At 45.9% G+C, this 21,092-nt stretch overlaps 1 protein-coding gene and 1 long non-coding RNA gene across 3 annotated transcripts in view; one reads left to right on the top strand and one right to left on the bottom strand.

Annotated features, from left to right (window-relative positions):
* The window catches only part of LCP2 (lymphocyte cytosolic protein 2), a 300,267-nt gene that overhangs the window by 33,078 nt on the left and 246,097 nt on the right, over window positions 1-21,092 (top strand). For both annotated transcript variants that reach the window (XM_040344695.1, XM_040344694.1), the window contains exon 4: window positions 19,091-19,156. In XM_040344695.1, coding sequence (XP_040200629.1) covers window positions 19,091-19,156 — 66 coding nt within the window. The remainder of the gene's footprint in view (window positions 1-19,090; window positions 19,157-21,092) is intronic.
* Window positions 1-21,092, bottom strand: part of LOC120932366 — a 113,141-nt gene that overhangs the window by 44,513 nt on the left and 47,536 nt on the right. The window contains exon 2 of the long non-coding RNA XR_005747964.1: window positions 17,077-17,162. This is a non-coding gene — a long non-coding RNA (uncharacterized LOC120932366). The remainder of the gene's footprint in view (window positions 1-17,076; window positions 17,163-21,092) is intronic.

The following is a 21,092-nucleotide window of genomic DNA, read 5'->3' as shown; positions in this document are numbered from 1 at the left end:
GTTCTGTTGTGTCTGTCTGCCTTAGGAGAAATGTATTATGGGATGGATGTTTTGTATTTGTGTTCTTGTATTTGTGTTTCCTGCTGATTGGAAAGTTTACCCCACCCTGAATCAAAGGGAGGGGGGAGTTGTTCCCTGAGTGTATACCAGTGTACCTGTGTTTGAATAAACAATTCGATGTTTTTCACCCTACATTGAGTTACGGCTAATGGTTGGGTGAGCTAATGGGTCTTGGATAGTGCTTGTTCTGGACAAAGGAAGTATTTATGATGGACATAGTCCTGTTGAGTACGGGGGTCAGTCGCAATTGGTGGCAGCAGTGGGATGGTGGTTCCTGGCTGTGAACACGTCCAAATCACCACTTGGATCCAAGGTCCGGATATCAGGAGAGCAGAGGTACAGATACCAGCCATCATGGAAGAGTAATTCCAAAGGAGGTTGTGAGAGACGCAGATACAGCACAGGGGACCAGTATCAGTGCAGGTCCTGCTGGGATGGTATGATTCTGTCTGCCTACAACTCTGGAAGAAAGCGCTAGCTCTTGAGCAGCACCACCTGGGAAAAATTATCCCCTTCATCCATGTAAGGTACTGGTCGCAGTATGAAGTGCGAATGCTGTTATTGGGGGAACAACCAAACCAGGAGTGGACAGCTGAGTTAAGCAGGCTGATCCTGGTAGAGATGCGATTGAACGAAAGCTACAGAGCCCTCCAGTGGTATGTAGCCCAAATGTGCCCGTGGACAGCGGATGGCCTGGGACTGTTGAACTGGACCTCGAATTTGGCAGTGGTCTGGAGTGGCCTTTGAAAGAAATAATGGAGCACAGAGAGCAAAGACTGAATGTCTCGGGAGTGCTCTGGGCACAGAAAGATTTGGAGTTCCTGGCCAATCAGGAATGGGAGCTGGAGATCGCCTACAGACAACTGCTAGACTCTCCTCAGCAGCAGGGTGGGTCTGCCTTTGTCTGGGACTATGCAGAAGTAACAGCCAACAGCTCTGAAATCACGGCTGAAGTATCGGCAATGAGGCAGAGTAACAGTGCCCCCACCTGCCCCCGCAGCTATGGATGTGGAGGTCTTATGGCAGATGCAGAAAAAGCTGACTGACAAAAATGTTTCTGCACAAGACAAAGTTGGATGGAGGAATGTGCCTGTCCAGCAGCATGACAGAGAATCGGCAGTGGAAAATCCAGAGATTGCCATCCCCAAAGCGGAAGTGCTGACAACAAGGCAGGGCCCTGCTAATCTCTGCCCAGCACCAGTAACCTCTTCTTAATTCTACGGACAGGAGATGGTGAACCTCTATTCCCAGACACTTATAGAGATTGGGGATTTGATAGACTTTTCTGCTGAGGAAGAACAACCTGGTAAGCCTCCATCAGAAGAGCTGGTATCAGGGCCAAACTTCACTAAGCTCTGCCCAGCACCAACAGCAGAATCTGTGGAGCTACAAGAGACTTCTTCAGCTGAAGCGCTGGCCACAGGACAGAGGGTCCAAGACCTCGGCCCCACAACTGCAGAGTTCCAGGGAGTCAGGGCAGTTGGCCTCCCTCCACAACAGATAGCCGAAGCAGATGATCTGGGGTTCCCAGCAGAAGTGCTGGCAACAGGGCAGATAACTGCTGTCCTCTGCCCTCAACTAGACAATATCATTACTGCTCCCTGACTGGTTGCTAGAGGTTACAGCACACATTAAGGCTCACTGATGAGTAGCTAGAGGTTACAGCACATCATTTTGGCTTGCTGATTAGTTGCTAGAGAATTATTGTTTACTAAATGGTTGCTAGAGGTTTCTGCAAATACTTACTGCTCACTGATTGGCTGCTAGCGGTTGCTGCACATCATTACTTCTCACTTTTTGGTTGCTAGAGGTTGCGGCACATTAATACCGCTCACTGATTGGTTGCTAGTGGTTACTGCACATCATTACCGTTCACTGATTGGTTGCTTGCAATTACTGCTAGGGATGAGCCGAACATACCCGGGTTCGGTTCGCATCAGAACGTTCGAACAGACCGCGGGTTCGCGCGAACATTTAGAACCCCATTGAAGTCTATGGGACTCGAACGTTCGAATTCAAAAACGATCATTTTAAAGACCAATATTCAATTTAATGTTGGTAAACGTCTTTCAGAACCCGGGTCTTGCCCCAGGGAACATGTATCAATCGAAAAAAATATTTTAAAAACGGACGTTTTTGCGGAGCAGCGATTTTAATGATGTTTAAAGTGAAAAAAAAAAAATGAAAAATTCCTTCAAATATCACACCTGCTGTGTGTCTCTAGTAGTGGCACATGTTTAGAAATGTCCCTGCACAACATTAAATTATTATAAGAACAAAGTAATTTAATACTGGTTGCGCACGTGCTGTGTGGGAACAATATCTCGATTATTTTAGGGGTGGTGGGGGGGTGGCATTATCTTTTTGGGAAAGCAAAATTGTAGAAAAAAGGGCACCCCTCAAACATACTGTAATTGTAGCGCAACAAAGAGCCACGTGCAAAGTATTGCATCAAAAATTGTTATTAGGCGCCCTTGTTACACAGGGGCATAAAAATGTGTCCGTAGGCGCAACATAACACTGCAACCCCTCCCAATATCTGTAATTGGAGCGCAACAAGGAGCCACGTGCAAAGTATTGCATCAAAAATTGTTATTAGGCGCCCTTGTTACACAGGGGCATAAAAATGTGTCCGTAGGCGCAACATAACACTGCAACCCCTCCCAATATCTGTAATTGGAGCGCAACAAGGAGCCACGTGCAAAGTATTGCATCAAAAATTGTTATTAGGTGCCCCTGTTACACAGGGGCATAAAAATGTGTCCATAGGCGCAACATAACACTGCAACCCCTCCCAATATCTGTAATTGGAGCGCAACAAGGAGCCACGTGCAAAGTATTGCATCAAAAATTGTTATTAGGTGCCCCTGTTACACAGGGGCATAAAAATGTGTCCATAGGCGCAACATAACACTGCAACCCCTCCCAATATCTGTAATTGGAGCGCAACAAGGAGCCACGTGCAAAGTATTGCATCAAAAATTGTTATTAGGTGCCCCTGTTACACAGGGGCATAAAAATTAGGCCTTAGGCCACGTGCAAAGTATTGCATCAAAAATTGTTATTAGGCGCCCCTGTTAAACAGGGGCAGAAAAATTAGGCCTTAGGCACTGGTGGCGGAGCACAGAAAAACAAAATTTCTTACTAGCTAACAGCATGAAAAGTGAGGAGGAGAAGGATATTCCATCAGCAGCACAACAGGACAGTCACTCAGCATCAGCAGTCTCAAAGGGATCTGATATTTCAACACAAAATTCTTATTCAGTAACATCAGCATCAGGTGCTTGGTAGCCGGTGTTGATCCAAGCCTGATTCATTTTGATGAAGGTCAGTCGATCAACAGAGTCGGTGGAGAGGCGTACCCTGTGATCGGTCACAAAGCCTCCAGCAGCACTGAATGTACGTTCTGAAAGAACACTGGATGCAGGGCAAGCCAGTAGCTCAATTGCGTACTGTGCAAGCTCTGGCCAGTGATCCATCCTCAAGACCCAGTAAGCCAGAGGATTTTCCGTGGGGAAGGTGTCCAAGTCGGATCTTGCCGCTAGGTATTCCCGGACCATGTAAACCAGACGCTGGCGATGGTTGCTGGAACCGGTCAGACCTTGGGGCTGCGGATTAAAAAATTGTCTGAACGCATCGGTCAGACGGCCACCTTCTCCACCGCTCCTTCTCTGACTCACCGAAGCCTCAGCAAGACGTTGTCCAGGGCCAGGTTTTGGTAATCCCCCCGGTTCTGGGAACGCATTGCACAGACCCTTCTGCAAGGCCTCCCGCAGTAGTTTCATCTTCTGCTCCCTCTGCGATGGCAACATAAGATCCGTTACCTTACTCTTGTAACGTGGATCAAGGAGAGTTGCCAGCCAGTAATGATCCCTCTCCTTGATAGCACGTACACGAGGATCCTGACGCAGGCTTTGCAGAATCAGGGAGGCCATGCAGCGTAGGTTTGCAGAGGCATTCGGGGCACAGTCCTCTGGGTCACTGAGGACGACAGGATCCTCAGCCACCTCATCCCAGCCACGTAAAAGTCCACGTGTTCCTTGGGACTGTAAATGATCCCTTGAAGACTGCTGCTGTTGATGCTGAGTGCTAGGCTCCACCTCCATGCTGCTGATACAATCCTCCTCCTCCTCCTCTTCCTCATCCTCCTCCTCCTCTTCCTGTGTTCCAGGTGGGCAAGCAGGAACAGTGTCTGGATAAAGGGGGCCTTGAGAGGTAAGGAAGTCCTCCTCTTCCTCCCTCTGTTCTGCCTCAAGGGCCCTGTCCATTATTCCACGTAGGGTGTGCTCCAACATGTGAATAAGCGGGACAGTCTCACTGATGCATGCACTGTCACTGCTCACCATCCTCGTGGCCTCCTCAAATGGTGACAGGACAGTGCATGCATCCCTGATCAAGGCCCACTGGCGTGGTGAAAAAAACCCAAGCTCCCCTGAGCCAGTTCTGCTGCCATATTGGCACAGGTACTCATTGATGGCCCTCTGCTGCGTGTGCAGCCGCTGCAGCATGGCCAACGTAGAGTTCCATCTGGTGGGCATGTCACAGATTAGGCGGTTCTTGGGCAGGTTGTATTCCCTCTGGAGGTCTGTCAGCCGAGCAGTGGCATTATATGACCTCCGGAAATGCACACAGACTTTCCTGGCCTGCCTCAGGACATCCTGTAAGCCAGGGTACCTGCCCAAGAACCGCTGCACCACCAAATTGAGAACATGCGCAAAACAGGGCACATGGGTGAGTTTTCCACGTCGCAGGGCAGAGAGGAGGTTGGTGCCATTATCGCTGACCACCATTCCAGGCTTCAGCTGGCGTGGCGTCAACCACCTCTGAGCCTGCCCCTGCAGAGCTGAAAGAACCTCTTCCCCAGTGTGGCTCCTGTCTCCCAAGCACACCAGCTCTAGGATCGCATGGCATCTCTTGGCCTGCATTCCTGCGTAGCCCGTCGTACGCCTACGGAGCACGGCTGGTTCTGAGCCAACATCACCACAGGAAGAGGCCACAGAGGAAGAAGAAGAGGAGGGGGTGGAGGAGAGAGGTGTGTCACAAGCAGTTGTAGTGTTTTGGAGGCGTGGTGGTGGAACAACCTCCAAAACTACTGTGCCTTGACCTGCGCCCTTCCCAGCTGCCAGCAGAGTCACCCAATGGGCCGTAAAAGACAGGTAACGTCCCTGTCCATGCCTGCTGGACCATGAGTCAGCGGTAAGATGCACCTTACCACTGACCGCCCTGTCCAGCGAGGTATGGACATTGCCTTCCACATGCCGGTAGAGAGCCGGAATCGCCTTCCGTGAAAAAAAGTGGCGTTTGGGTACTTGCCACTGAGGTACTGCACATTCCACAAACTCACGGAAGGGGGCAGAATCTACCAACTGAAAAGGTAGCAGTTGAAGTGCTAGCAATTTTGCTAAGCTAGCATTCAACCGCTGGGCATGTGGATGGCTGGGAGCGTACTTCTTTCGGCGCTGCAGCAGCTGGGGCAGGGAAATTTGTCTGGTAATATCAGTAGATTGGCCGGATGTACTACCACTACTACGTTGTGACACACCTATTTCTACACCTTCGGTGCAGGCTGCAGAGAGGACTAGGGGTCTAGTGGGGTTTGAGGTCACAGAAGGGCAAGGGGAGGACCGCTTTGGTCTTTGGTGTGGGTCTTTCTGGTATGCCTGCCAACGAGCTGCATGGCAGGTCGACATATGTCTGGACAAGCATGTGGTGCCCAAGCGGGTGATGTTTTGGCCACGCGAGATACGCTTGAGACATATGTTGCAAACAGCAAAGGTAGCATCTGATGGACAGGTTTAAAAAAAGGCCCACACCAAAGAACTTTTGCTGTACCGTTGAGACACAGCAGCGCCACGTAATGCAGTTGGTGTACTGCCCTTAAGCTGACCCCTGGAGGGCTTCCTGCCTCTTTGAAGATGTGCCTGTGCCTCGTCCTCTTCCTCCTCCTCCTCTCTCCTACCAGGCACCCAGGTAGAGTCAATGACCTCATCATCCCCTCCCTCCCTCATCATCACTGGCGACAACCTGGCAGTATGCTCCAGCTGGGGGAACATCACTCCCAGATTGTTGTCCCTCTCGGCCACCCCCTCTCCCTGGGCTCACATCAATGCCTTCCTCTATCAGTGTTCCGTCATCGGAGTCTTCAAAACGCTGTGCATCTTCAGCTAGCATGTACCCAACACTGTGTTGAAACAGTTCGGGGGACTCCTCAGGAGGACACGGTGGGACTAGGGAAGGATTGTGTGATCCCATTGTGCAGAGGGTAGAGGACGCCTTGGCAGCTGCTTTGCCAGACAAACTATAATCAGTCTGTGTGAGAGAGGATGAGGAGGATGAGGACGGCTTGGTCATCCACTCAACTAATTTCTCAGCATGTTGAGGCTCAACACGGCCAGCTCCCGAAAAGAAGGACGAGCGGCCACGGCCACGTGCTGAAGAGGATGCACCACATCCATCACCAGCGTTACCTCTAGATGCAGAGCCTGCTTGCCCTCGTGACTCTCTGCCTCTCTTTGTCCTTCCAGCCATAGTTATGCGTTCAGGTGTTATGTAACAAAATAGTCGCTGTCACACCGACTGCGTTCAGATGGTATTAAACAGCAACCACACAGTAAGAGCGACTTGGCTCAAGTGTAAAGTAACAAAGTAGTCGCTGTCACACCGACTGCGTTCAGATGGTATTAAACAGCAATCACACAGTAAGAGCGACTTGGTTCAAGTGTAAAGTAACAAAATAGTCGCTGTCACACCAACTGCGTTCAGATGGTATTAAACAGCAACCACACAGTAAGAGCGACTTGGCTCAAGTGTAAAGTAACAAAATAGTCGCTGTCACACCAACTGCGTTCAGATGGTATTAAACAGCAACCACACAGTAAGAGCGACTTGGCTCAAGTGTAAAGTAACAAAATAGTCGCTGTCACACCGACTGCGTTCAGATGGTATTAAACAGCAATCACACAGTAAGAGCGACTTGGTTCAAGTGTAAAGTAACAAAATAGTCGCTGTCACACCAACTGCCTTTAGTTGCTATTAAACAGCACGCACGCAGTAATAGCGACTGCGGTCAAATGCGATTTAACAGCACGCACGCAGTGACACCAACTGCCTTTAGTTGCTATTAAACAGCACGCACGCAGTAATAGCGACTGCGGTCAAATGCGATTTAACAGCACGCACGCAGTGACACCAACTGCCTTTAGTTGCTATTAAACAGCACGCACGCAGTAATAGCGACTGCGGTCAAATGCGATTTAACAGCACGCACGCAGTGACACCAACTGCCTTTAGTTGCTATTAAACAGCACGCACGCAGTAATAGCGACTGCGGTCAAATGCGATTTAACAGCACGCACGCAGTGACACCAACTGCCTTTAGTTGCTATTAAACAGCACGCACGCAGTAATAGCGACTGCGGTCAAATGCGATTTAACAGCACACACGCAGTGACACCAACTGCCTTTAGTTGCTATTAAACAGCACGCACGCAGTAATAGCGACTGCGGTCAAATGCGATTTAACAGCACGCACGCAGTGACACCAACTGCCTTTAGTTGCTATTAAACAGCACGCACGCAATAATAGCGACTGCGGTCAAATGCGATTTAACAGCACGCACGCAGTGACACCAACTGCCTTTAGTTGCTATTAAACAGCACGCACGCAGTAATAGCGACTGCGGTCAAATGCGATTTAACAGCACGCACGCAGTGACACCAACTGCCTTTAGTTGCTATTAAACAGCACGCACGCAGTAATAGCGACTGCGGTCAAATGCGATTTAACAGCACGCACGCAGTGACACCAACTGCCTTTAGTTGCTATTAAACAGCACGCACGCAGTAATAGCGACTGCGGTCAAATGCGATTTAACAGCACGCACGCAGTGACACCAACTGCCTTTAGTTGCTATTAAACAGCACGCACGCAGTAATAGCGACTGCGGTCAAATGCGATTTAACAGCACGCACGCAGTGACACCAACTGCCTTTAGTTGCTATTAAACAGCACGCACGCAGTAATAGCGACTGCGGTCAAATGCGATTTAACAGCACGCACGCAGTGACACCAACTGCCTTTAGTTGCTATTAAACAGCACGCACGCAGTAATAGCGACTGCGGTCAAATGCGATTTAACAGCACGCACGCAGTGACACCAACTGCCTTTAGTTGCTATTAAACAGCACGCACGCAGTAATAGTGACTGCGGTCAAATGCGATTTAACAGCACGCACGCAGTGACACCAACTGCCTTTAGTTGCTATTAAACAGCACGCACGCAGTAATAGCGACTGCGGTCAAATGCGATTTAACAGCACGCACGCAGTGACACCAACTGCCTTTAGTTGCTATTAAACAGCACGCACGCAGTAATAGCGACTGCGGTCAAATGCGATTTAACAGCACGCACGCAGTGACACCAACTGCCTTTAGTTGCTATTAAACAGCACGCACGCAGTAATAGCGACTGCGGTCAAATGCGATTTAACAGCACACACGCAGTGACACCAACTGCCTTTAGTTGCTATTAAACAGCACGCACGCAGTAATAGCGACTGCGGTCAAATGCGATTTAACAGCACGCACGCAGTGACACCAACTGCCTTTAGTTGCTATTAAACAGCACGCACGCAGTAATAGCGACTGCGGTCAAATGCGATTTAACAGCACGCACGCAGTGACACCAACTGCCTTTAGTTGCTATTAAACAGCACGCACGCAGTAATAGCGACTGCGGTCAAATGCGATTTAACAGCACGCACGCAGTGACACCAACTGCCTTTAGTTGCTATTAAACAGCACGCACGCAGTAATAGCGACTGCGGTCAAATGCGATTTAACAGCACGCACGCAGTGACACCAACTGCCTTTAGTTGCTATTAAACAGCACGCACGCAGTAATAGCGACTGCGGTCAAATGCGATTTAACAGCACGCACGCAGTGACACCAACTGCCTTTAGTTGCTATTAAACAGCACGCACGCAGTAATAGCGACTGCGGTCAAATGCGATTTAACAGCACGCACGCAGTGACACCAACTGCCTTTAGTTGCTATTAAACAGCACGCACGCAGTAATAGCGACTGCGGTCAAATGCGATTTAACAGCACGCACGCAGTGACACCAACTGCCTTTAGTTGCTATTAAACAGCACGCACGCAGTAATAGCGACTGCGTTTCTGTGCAATTCAATAGCCCAGTTGCATTAACAGCGACTGCGCTTCTGTGCAAATAAATTGCACACGTGCAGTAACAGGTAATGCGTCTGTGTGTGCAATTAACTAGCACACGTTAAATAACACAGAATAATTATATTTAAAGTAAATCCCTAATGCAGGCAATACAACACGTTAGAGCGCTGCATGTAGAACAATCTCCTGCCTGATAGATAAACTAGCTGAGCTGTACAGTTTATAAATATATTGACAACGCCTAAGGATGTGAATATATTCTCTACAAACTGTACTTTTAACTATACTGACTACACTTCCTACTCTATCTATCTATCTATCTATCTATCTATCTATCTATCTGGTTAAGACACTGTGTCTCTATCTCTCTATCTCTCTCTGTCTGACTGACTGATCTTCTCTAGAACCGCCAACACACTACACTAGGCAGCCGTGCAGGCTGCCTTTTATAGTGGGGGGCGTGTACTAATCCCCCTGAGCCATAATTGGCCAAAGCCACCCTGGCTTTGGCCAATTATGGCTCTTCGTTTTTTGAGCGCTGTGATTGGCCAAGCATGCGGGACATACAGCATGCTTGGCCAATCATCAGCGCTCAACGCCCCAGTGAATTATGGGACGTTTTGCGTCACTCGAATTTGGCGCGAACGACCCGTTTTGTTCGAGTTTCGACGAACGATCGAACGACCGATGTTCGAGTCGAACATACGTTCGAATCGAACGTGGAGCTCATCCCTAATTACTGCACATTACCACTGCTCACCCACCACTTAGCTCCATAACCCCAACCAGATGTCTATAGCCCTACCCATCTACCCACTGTACTCTTCATAGTCCCACCCACAATCCCTCTGCACTCCTTATTGACCCTCTGTAAGAGAACTGTTAGTTTTTGTCCGAAGTGCACTCTTGCGCGCGCGCACACGGGCACTCTGAGATTCTTAGGCGCACCAATTGCGCGCGTGCAACAGACTGCGTGCACGGGCAGGAGAGCGTCCTTAGCGCCAATTGGCACCAGACGGCCTATTTAAGGAAGTGCCCTGACCCCAGACCCTTGCTGACTGGTCTTCAGCTGTTACCCGATATCCTGAACCCTGTTGTGATCCTGCTTGATGCCTGTTGCTTCACCTGGCTTGCCTTGACCCTGCTTCTGGACTCTGCTTCTGTTCCGATTACTGGTTCCTGATCCTGGCTACCCATTTGACCCTGCTTCTGCCTGCTGCCTTGTACCTTGTTGCCCACCTGTTACCTTTTGTGACCCTGCAACCTCTGTGTGTCCGCGACTTCTGTCCTGCGACTCTCTGTGACTAACTGCTACAAGTCTTCAAGGGACTTAACATCATCTGATGTCCCAGTGCCACTGTTCCAGCGGAGTGCCTCTTTAACCCGGGCTGATCCTTGCTGCACAGCTGCCCTCCGTGATCTGATGATCCTCCTGCTCATCCAGGCTTGCACCCCCTGCTACAGGTTTCCGGGTCTGCATCTGCAGGTACTCGTGTTCCTCCTGTCCCTCTATTTCACCTCCAGCAGGACCAGGGCTGGAGATACAAGAGAGGCCTACCTAGTCACTTCAGTCTCCCATCAGGTACGTGACACTCTCCCACAATACTGTTGACTATTGGTCTGGACGGAGGATTAATAGGATCCTTATGGACTTTCGGCAAAGTGTATATTGTAGAAATCCTACTGATCATGCATACTAAAAACTTTTGTTATTTAAGAGAAAGTACTCCTGAATGGGATCCTATATTTACCAAAGTTTCCAATTAATTCCTATAGGCCTGAGTAGGGTCCTTGTCCAATACTTTATAAGTTGCATCATCAGTCAACATTGTCATGATTTGGTTATGATAGAACTCTTTGGACAGCACAACTTCTCCTCCTCCTTTATCCACCGGTCGAATGATAATATCTTTACGTTTTTCAAGCATCTCTATTCCTTCTTGTATGTGTCTATAATTCATCTCTTTTTTGGGTTTAAGCTGGTCAAGGTCTCACTAGACTTTTGAAGACCTCCACTTGATAGTTGGCATTATTTAAAGGATTAAATTGTTATTTATTTTTTAAACCTTTGTCTACTGCTTTTACAGGGTTCTCGATATTGCTTACTGTACGTGGAGCCTGTCCAAGAAAATATTTCTTTATGTTTAATTTTCTAATGTACTTGTGTACGTCAATAAATACATTAAAACAATTAATCGTTTTTTTCATACCACACTTTAAACCCATATTTAGGATATTGATTTCCTTATGTGTTAGTTTTACTTGACTTAAAAATACCTCCTAATCCTGTACGCGCCTTCTTTTTTTGAACCCTATGTCCGGCCCTGCAGTCCCGGGTTCCTCCACCCTTGGGTACTGTTGTTGGCCTTGAGCCCAATCCTGCTCCCATTGAGGTTGTTGTTCTTTCTGCATTTGATCTTTGTGGAGAGGCTGGGGCTACGATTATGACTTCCCTCTGCGTGGTGGGTATCCACGGCCCCTCCTCTGTCCTCCTCTCCCTCTCCCTAAAAAAGGGCGGGGTGCTGGTGAAGTTTCATAGCAGTCCTGGTAAATCCCATAAGGGCTGAAACTTATTATAAGTAGGCACCTAATATGGCACTTGTTGGTGATTCCCCACATGATTATCTCTTCCCCTTCTGCCTCTAGCTCTACCTCCACCTCATCTGATAGGGGTGAAAAAGAGCGCAGGAGAGTCCAAATGTGTCACTTCATCACCATATTCATCCACCTGTTCTCGCATCCTTCCTATAGGGGGTGCAGGGGTTTGTTTTATCAATGGTTGTGTAAAAGAAGGTTTCTCTGTCAAGTTTTTTCTATCTGGTAATGTTTGCTGCCAGGCATAAATCAGATTAGCTTTAAAATCTTCCATATCCCTGTGAAATTTCTTTACATTTTTTTTCTGTGTTTTTTTATCCACCCTTTCTAGTCTCTTTTTTATTCTAATATTAAAATCTATAACTTAAATCTATATTTCTATTGCTTAGGAACCTTAATGCATCAATAGCATACTGTTATGAGCCCATTTACTGTAATATGTCTATAGCCTCATTTCTTTTCAGGGGAACTTTATGATTAGACACCAATCTATGCTGCATTGCATTACGTAGCTACATGGGAAGGACCCTCTGGGGTCCCTTTAGGCTGGGGGGCTGTTTTGGGGTACTTTGTGCCAAGATAGCAGAAAAGTGTGTGTATTTTCTTAAATGTTGTGATGTAATTGTAGAAATAGACTTGTAAATTGCATTAAAACTCCTGAGGAAGCGTTCTCCACGCTCAACATGTTGAGGTTAAGCAGTATGCGACACACCGCCTTTGTCATTAACCTCTTTATGAGTATACTTCATTATAGGAAGTGACCTTGTGTCCTTGTCTTCAGTATACTATAACAAATATACCTGTATGTTTTACGTCGTTTGCGTAAGTCGTCTGTGAATAGGGATTTACGTAGTTTACGTCCACGTCTAAATCAATAGGCCCGTGCGGCGGACTTAGCCGCGATGCACACTGGGAAATGTAGGCGCCCGGCGCATGCGCAGTTAGGAAAAAACGTCAATCACGTCGGGTCAAGCCTCATTATCATAAAACACGCCCCCTCAGACAAATTTGAATTAGGCGCCCTTACGCCCGCCCGCTTTAGGCTACGCCGCCGTAACTTAGCAGGCAAGTACTTTGAGAATCAAGTACTTGCCTCGCTAACTTACGGCGGCGTAGCCTAAACGCGCTAAGCTACGCCGCCGCAAAGTTGCGGCCAGCTCTCTGAATCTAGCTAACCAATGTTAACAATCTAATACACCTCACTAACCGATTTATGACTGCTGCTCCTCCCAGCCAATCCCTTCATTGGCTTCCCCTACCCCACCGTATAAAATTTAAAATACTAACCACAACATAGAAGTCCATGCGCAGCATCACCCCCAGCTACATCACCTACCTTATCTGCAGATATCGCCCAAATCATCCCCTCCGTTCCTCCCAGGACCTCCTGCTCTCTAGCTCCCTTGTTACCTCCTCCCATGCTCGACTTCAGGACTTCTCCAGAGCCTCTCCCATCCTCTGGAACTCCCTGCCCCGGTATGTCCGATCTGCCCCTAACCTGTCCACCTTTAGGAGATCCCTGAAAACAAATTTATTCAGGAAAGTCTATCTTACACCCACCTAAGAACTGTAGCTGAGCCACCCCCATCAAATCACCCCCTGCAGCTATTACCTTTTGTACCACCATCCCCTCCCTTTAGAATGTAAACTCAAACAAGCAGAGCCCTCCTGTCCCTTCTGTATTAAACTGTACTGTCATTGTGCTGTCCCCCTCTACATTGTAAAGGGGACGGAAAAAAACTCACAGTTAAGATGTGTTTTTACCACCCCTGCCCCAACTGCACCCTCTTTAGCTGCAGTGGCCAGGGGTGTACACATGCCGCAGCATGAGTTATACACCCTGTCATGGTTGGTGGGTGTAGCACCTGCCAAGCATGTCCCATTCAAGTGACCGAGGCTGCTCTGAAAGTGCCCTGCAACCATGTGCAGTACAGCAAACAATGGGGTTAAAGCAGGCAGCCTTGTGTTGCTTTCTCACCACCTGCTTTAACCCCTTGGACCCCACAGAAGTATGCAGTTGCAGGACGCTTGCAGATTGGCCCCAATTACTCTAATAGGCTGTGATTGGCAAGCCGTAGCACCCAACGAAAGCAACAGGGGGTCCAATTCCTACTGCGGCATGTGTACACCTTTGACTGCTGCCTCAGCAGCTAAAGGGAGTAGGGCTTGTCAAACTGCGACTTAACCACAGGGTTTGACCACCCCAGGCCCCCGCTCATCCAAACTTTATGTGTGAACGAGCCCTAAGTGTGCCGCTGCCGAATGCAACTAAGGGTTTTTTCACAAGTGCAGCAGTGATCCGAGTATGTTTGACAGGTGGGGAGGAGGCAATATGTTGTCTTCTCACCACCTGATTTAAACCCATAATTGCTGTGGAATGCACGCAATTGCGAAAATTAGGCAAGGATATCGGAAGAGGTGGTGGACAGAGTCTGCTCTTCAGAGTGGAACTGAGTCTTGGATTACAAACAAGCATGTGGAGAAAAAAATGAGAGGCTACTGGGAATCCATCCGCACTGAATTTGTGATGCTAGTTATTCCTACATAAAAGCTCTGATGCTGTATATCAAACTTTTTCATTCAATGATAAAATTGAGGGCTGCTGGCTAGCTAGGTTGGTCTTGTTTGGTTTTTGTATTTGATTAGGCCAGCCCACTGTAAATCCATAAATAGGAGAAGTTAGCAAGTGACAAACATTATAGATAAGTCTGTTCTGTTCAAGGTTGCAGAGAAAGACACAATTATGCAACTAACAAAAACCTTCAAAAAGTATCCTTTTCTTAAGAGTTGTGTAATATGTAATAGTATTCTATAGGAAATGGCTGTGACAAATGCAGGAGGTTGTTTCAAAAAGGGTTTGAAGCTTTTTTAACCACTTGACGACCGTGGGCCGGCTGCTCAGAATCTCGTGTATATACTGTTATGTATATATATATATATATATATATATATATATATATATATATATACGCGATTCTACATTTCCGGGCAGGGGGAACGCGCGAACATGCCCACCCAGTGCCTTGTGTTAGTGATGTGGCAGATCATTGTTTAGATGAATCTCATAAAATGTGATGTATTTACAATTCACCCTTGTAATTGGGAAATGCAGGGAGAGGCAATGGGGATATGTTGCGCCCAGTCATATGCAAACCTGTACTTGGGGTGGGGGGGGGTTAAGAACACTTTATTTTTTATTTTTTTTTGTTAATGCTACTGTTCCAATGTGTCTGGTGACATCTTTGTTGTCTGGACAAGTTCATCTGATGAACTTAAAACGTATGTTGATTGTCAGTAACAATAGTTGGAATCTGAAACTTGCAATTAGACATACAGTATATCAGGACAAACTGTTAACTAATTACAGGATAACAACAAATACTGTATAAAGGATTTTAGTCCCTTTTGTAGCTGTTATACATATTTTTTTTATTATATGACCTTTTTTTTTAAGCCCCAGACCATTTTGTTGCTAAAGGACCGTGCCCCTTTTTGCGATTCGGCACTGCGTCGCTTTTACTGACAATTGCACGACGTGGCTCCCAAACAAAATTCATGTCCTTTTTTTCCCACAAATAGAGATTTCTATTGGTGGTATTTGACCACCTCTGCGGTTTTTATTTTTTGCTCTATAAACAAAAATAGAGCGACAATTTTGAAAAAAAATCAATATATTTTTTACTTTTTGCTATAATAAATATCCCAAAAAAAGATATAACATTTTTTTTCCTCAGTTTAGGCCGATACGTATTCTTCTACATATTTTTGGTAAAAAAAAAAATCGCAATAAGTGTTTATTGATTGGTTTGTGTAAAAGTTATAGTGTCTACAAAATAGGGGATAGTTTTATGGCATTTTTATTAATATTTTTTTTTTTACTAGTAATGGCGGTGATTAGCGATTTTTATCGTGACTGCGACATTATGGCGGACACATCGGACACTTTTGACACCATTTTGGGACCATTGTCATTTTTACAGCAATCAGTGCTATAAAAATGCACTGATTACTGTGAAAATTACACTGGCAGTGAAGGGGTTAAGTGTGCCCTAAGGGAGTGATTCTTTCTGTGTGGGGGCGTGGCTTGGCATGTGATGTCACTGATCGTCGTTCCCTATGACAGGGAACAGATGATCAGTGACACTCTCACTAGGAAGAACAAGGAAAGGTTTGTTTACACTTACCTCACCCTGTTCTTCAGCTCTGTGACCTGATCGCGGGACACTGACGGCGATCAGGTCTGTGTTTCCAGCGGGTGCGGTCATGGAGCTCAGGACCGGGGCGCTCGCGACCCACGGCTGGGCTCTTAAAGGCAACGTACCTGTATGTGCTTATGCCCAGCCGTGCCACTCTGCTGACGTATATCGGCGTTAGGTGGTTAAGTTCTCTTGAACACACCACCTATAATTTGTGTGTAAATAAGAACAGTTGCTGATGGAAAGTAAATAAGAGGTCATATGAAAGTAAATGGGAGTTCATATGATAGCCAGTTAAAATCCTAATTGTAACAATAATTGACATTTATCTGTTGTTGGCTTGATATTCATATTATGGAGATGTTCCTTCAGAATACTTACCTATCTGTTAAAAATGCATTTCTTATTTTAATTCCTTTCCTGTCCTCTGGTGGGCGAGAGTTGGGATTGTGCTTCACATTTAATTAAGGCATGGCTTAGCATTTATGTAAATGATTTTCTTACTGACCAGAATGTTCTAGTAATATGTAATTACAGTACCTTTGATCATTCTAATGAATAATTTGTATGCCCTTGACATGATATTAAAGACAACCACAGCTATTGATGAAGCAGATCAGCCTTATCTATATCAGGGTAACATATTCAGACATGCTATTTAAATATATTAAATGCTTATGGTTGAGGCACCAAGGGTAACATACGTGATAGTGTAAAAAAATGTTAAAGTAGCGCTAATTACTCTGTTAATAAAGTGCTAAGTGAATATAATAATGGATAAACAAATCTAATATAAAGTGCAGCACAACAAATAAATAAATATTTAAATAAAGATCAGTCCATGTAAATAGGTACAATAAACTAAAAGAGTCTGATGATCCAAGAAAATCAGTCTTTAACACAGCAGGATGATTTGAAATGTAAACAAGGTAGAGAGAGAGAGCGAGAGGGATGGGTGTGGGTGTCCAAAACTGCAGAAGTATGTGGATATCACAGAAATATTCCTCATATCCCAGTAATGCCAGCCTCTCACCTCATAGATGGACTCCAATGGGTCTAGTAGTGCATCGAACCATGATGAACAGCAGGTGGTGGTTACTCTTTCCTCCTTCGTGTATCCTGGACAAATCAAGTATTTCCATTTATTTAAAAGCAGTTAATAACAATAAAATAAATAAATTGAAATGCTTGATTTTTAATATACTACACTATAGAGATCCCTCTTCTTTTCTGCTTTCAAAATCTGTAGAGCTGGAGGTTGTATTGCCTAGGAAAATGATGGTGAGATTGGAGATACAGCTGCAGTGGCTCTTTGTCCAGGATACACTCCCTAGAGAACACTTAACCCCTTTAGCCCCCTACAGGTTAACCCCTTCATTTTCAGTGTCATTTTCACAGTAATCAGTACATTTTTATAGCACTGATCGCTGTAAAAATGACAATGGCCCCAAAATAGTGTCAAAAGTGTCCGATGTGTCCGCCATAATGCCGCAGTCACGATAAAAGTTGCTGATCGCCGGCATTACTAGTGAAAAAAAATATTAATAAAAATGCCATAAAACTATCCCCTATTTTGTAGACACTATGGGGTAGATCCACAAAGAAAGTACGCCGGCGTATCTATTGATACGCCGGCGTAATTTCGAAATTTCTGCGTCGTATCTTTGTTTTGAATCCTCAAAACAAGATACAACAGCATCTGGGTTAGATCCGACAGGCGGACGCCTTCGGATCTTAGATGCAATTTTTCGGCGTCCGCTAGGTGGCGTTCCCATCGTAATCCACGTCGAGTATGCAAATGAGCTATTTCCGACGATCCACGAACGTACGACCGGCCGTCGCATTTTTTTACGTCGTTTCCGTTCGGCTTTTTCCGGCGTATAGTTAAAGCTGCTATCTGGTGGCGTACTCAATGTTAAGTATGGCCGTCGTTCCCGCGTATAATTTTGAAAATTTTACGTTGTTTGCGTAATTCGTCCGTGAATGGGGCTGAACACCATTTACGTACACGTCGAAAACAATGACGTCCTAGTGACGTCATTTGGAGCAATGCACCCTGGGAGTTTTGACGGACGGGGCAATGCGCAGTTCATTCCGCGCGGGGACACGCTTCATTTAAATGAAACACGCCCCCTACCCGCCCAATTTAAATTCCGCGCCCTTACGCCGCGAGAGATACACTACGCCGCCGTGACTTACGGCGTGAATTCTTTCAGAATTCAAAGAAAAGAAAAGTAAGTTACAGCGGCGTAGCGTATCTCACATACGTTGCGCCCACGCAGATGTATGTGGATCTGCCCCTATAACTTTTGCACAAACCAATCAATAAACGCTTATTGCAAAAAAAAATGTTTACCAAAAATATGTAGAAGAATACATATCGGCCTAAACTGAGGAAAAAAAAAATATTTTTTTATATATTTTTGGGGGATATTTATTATAGCAAATAGTAAAAAAAAAAAGTTTTTTTTTATAAAAATTGTCGCTCTATTTTTGTTTATAGCGCAAAAAATAAAAACTGCAGAGGTGATTAAATACCACCAAAATAAAGCTCTATTTGTGAGAAAAAGGACGTCAATTTTGTTTGGGAGCCACGTCGCACGACCGCGCAATTGTCAGTTAAAGCGACGCAGTGCCGAATCGCAAAAAGGGGCCTGGTCCTTTAGCTACAAAATGGTCCGGGGCTTAAGTGGTTAACAGAGTAATTAGCGCTACTTCAACATTTTTACACATTTCTACAGGTGTTGGCAACACTATAGAAGTTTAGCTGCTGTTTACACCTTCACTTTAGCACTTTATTATTATCAGTTTAATCTTTTGTTGAACACTTTGGTAGCGCATTAGTATTTTATTGTTTATTAACATACGTGATAGCAGTTCATGCTAATGAACAATTGCAATATGTCATAATCTTTGACAAAACTTTGTGGATGAGGGAGATGCTTAAGTTACCGTATATATTAACACATGCTTATAATGTATAGTGCATTAAGATAAAGTATAGTAAAGTACAGAGTTAACATGAGTATTTTTTGTTTTCTTTTTAGAATGTTAATCAGAATTCAACAGGATATAAACAAAAAAGAGGAAAAGAAAGGCCTTTTTCCAATGAGGTATGCCCTATAGCAGGTTTTTATGCTTATAAATACTGGCAAAAGTGTTTATTTTTTATTTTTTTAACCATTTCAACCCTCACTGGATTTCTTTTTTTTTTTTTTAAATCCAACAAAAAGTTTTTATTGATGAAAAGGTGGTACACAGCTTATGGCATTCAACATTTCACAGCAAAACCAAGAATACGTTTCTCATCGACCAGTCCCAGCCGGGCACTGCAGTCACTAGGCATTTCTCTCACCCCCCCTAGTATACATTTCCCCGAATTATAACATTTATCCCACATGCGCTCCCAGCAATCTATCCATAACCAGATCCACCGGTGAAAGCCCCGGTGTATCCAGCCACGGAGCCCAAAGGTTTTCATATTTACGGTTGCTTCCCCTGTGTTGGTAAATGAGTTTCTCCAACGTATCATTTCACCCATTCTATCAATCTACTCCCTTAAAGTCGGAGGGGTCTCAGATTTCCAGTGTATCATAATCAATTTTCTGGCCTGGAACAACGCCCTTTGCACCGCCTCCCTTGTGTACACCTCCTCAACATGTTCCTCCAAAACCCCCAATAAACATACTCTGGGGTCCACAGGCATGTATACCCCAAAAACAGAATTAACAGTACTCATCACCTCAGACCAATACTTGTGCAGTTTGGGACATCTCCACAGGAGGTGTATGAGGTCCCCATGGTCACGTTTGCATCTAGTACACACATCATCTGCCTGCATTCCCATCAATTGTAACCTGCGTGGCGTATAATACACCCTGAAGATAATGTATAGCTGAGTGAGTCGCTGAGCCACATTCAGTGAGCAGGAGCTCACCCCCTGAAATATCTCCTCCCATTGTTCTCCATCCAATTGTCCCACGTCCCTCTCCCACTTTTCCCTTACCATGACTGGATGCTGTCCCAAGAAGTATTGTAGTAGGATGGCGTAACATTCAGAGATAAATCCCTTCGAGGACACAGCATCACCCAGGAGACTAAACACCGGAGTCGGCGACAGATGCCACTCAGATGACCTACTCTGGGCCCTCACTGCGTGCTGAAGCTGCATATATTGAAAAAGCATCGAGGATGGTAGCCCATATTCCACCCGCAAAACTGCGAATGGCCTGAGCCTCCCATGTCTAAATACATGTTTAATGTGTGTGACCCCATGACTTTTCCACCCACCCCGATCTGTAATTTAGCCAGTTCTGTATAGGTATCATTATGCCATAGGGGGCTGTAGTCAGTGTATCCATCAGCTTGCTGTACATATTTGCATTTGTTCCATACCTTTTGTATAAGATTATATGTGGGATATTTCTTATTAGGTTTAGCGAAAGCCAGGGCCTCAAGTGCCATGGGGATGGGCCCATCCCCCACCGTGTGTAGCATCAGTGCTCCGGAGGAACCAGCCGGCTCCCTCCCGAAGCACCCCACCAGGTGTTGCAATTGCGCCGCAAGGTAGTACAACCACGGGTTGGGCAACGCCAGCCCGCCATTATCCTTGGGTCTCTGAAGATGTTCAAGTTTAATTCTTGGTGTCTTATTCTTCCAGATCAAGGACCGGAAGATAGAATTCACTATTCTAAAGATTTTTAAAGGGATCACCACCGGGGCGTTGTGGAGGCAATAAAGCAGCTGCGGCATTAATATCATCTTTACTAGGTTTATTTTACCCGCCACCGAGATACGGAGATTGTTCCATGACTTGACCCTTTCCCGGAACCTCTGGAGCAGGGGGGATATGTTCAAATGGCTAAAATCCCTGGGGTTGGCCGTTACATAAATCCCAAGGTATTTGAAGGAAGTCGTGACTGGTATAGGGCAGGACAATGTCACCGTTTGTGTGGCCTCCCCATCTAACAATAGCAGGGCCGACTTTGACCAGTTAATCTGTAGGCCAGAGTACCCCCCGAATCGTGTAATGGTTGCCATGGCCTCCCT

This window comes from Rana temporaria, chromosome 3 (assembly GCF_905171775.1).
Source record: "Rana temporaria chromosome 3, aRanTem1.1, whole genome shotgun sequence".
Lineage (NCBI taxonomy): Eukaryota > Metazoa > Chordata > Amphibia > Anura > Ranidae > Rana > Rana temporaria.
This window is presented reverse-complemented; position numbering and strand designations above follow the sequence as displayed.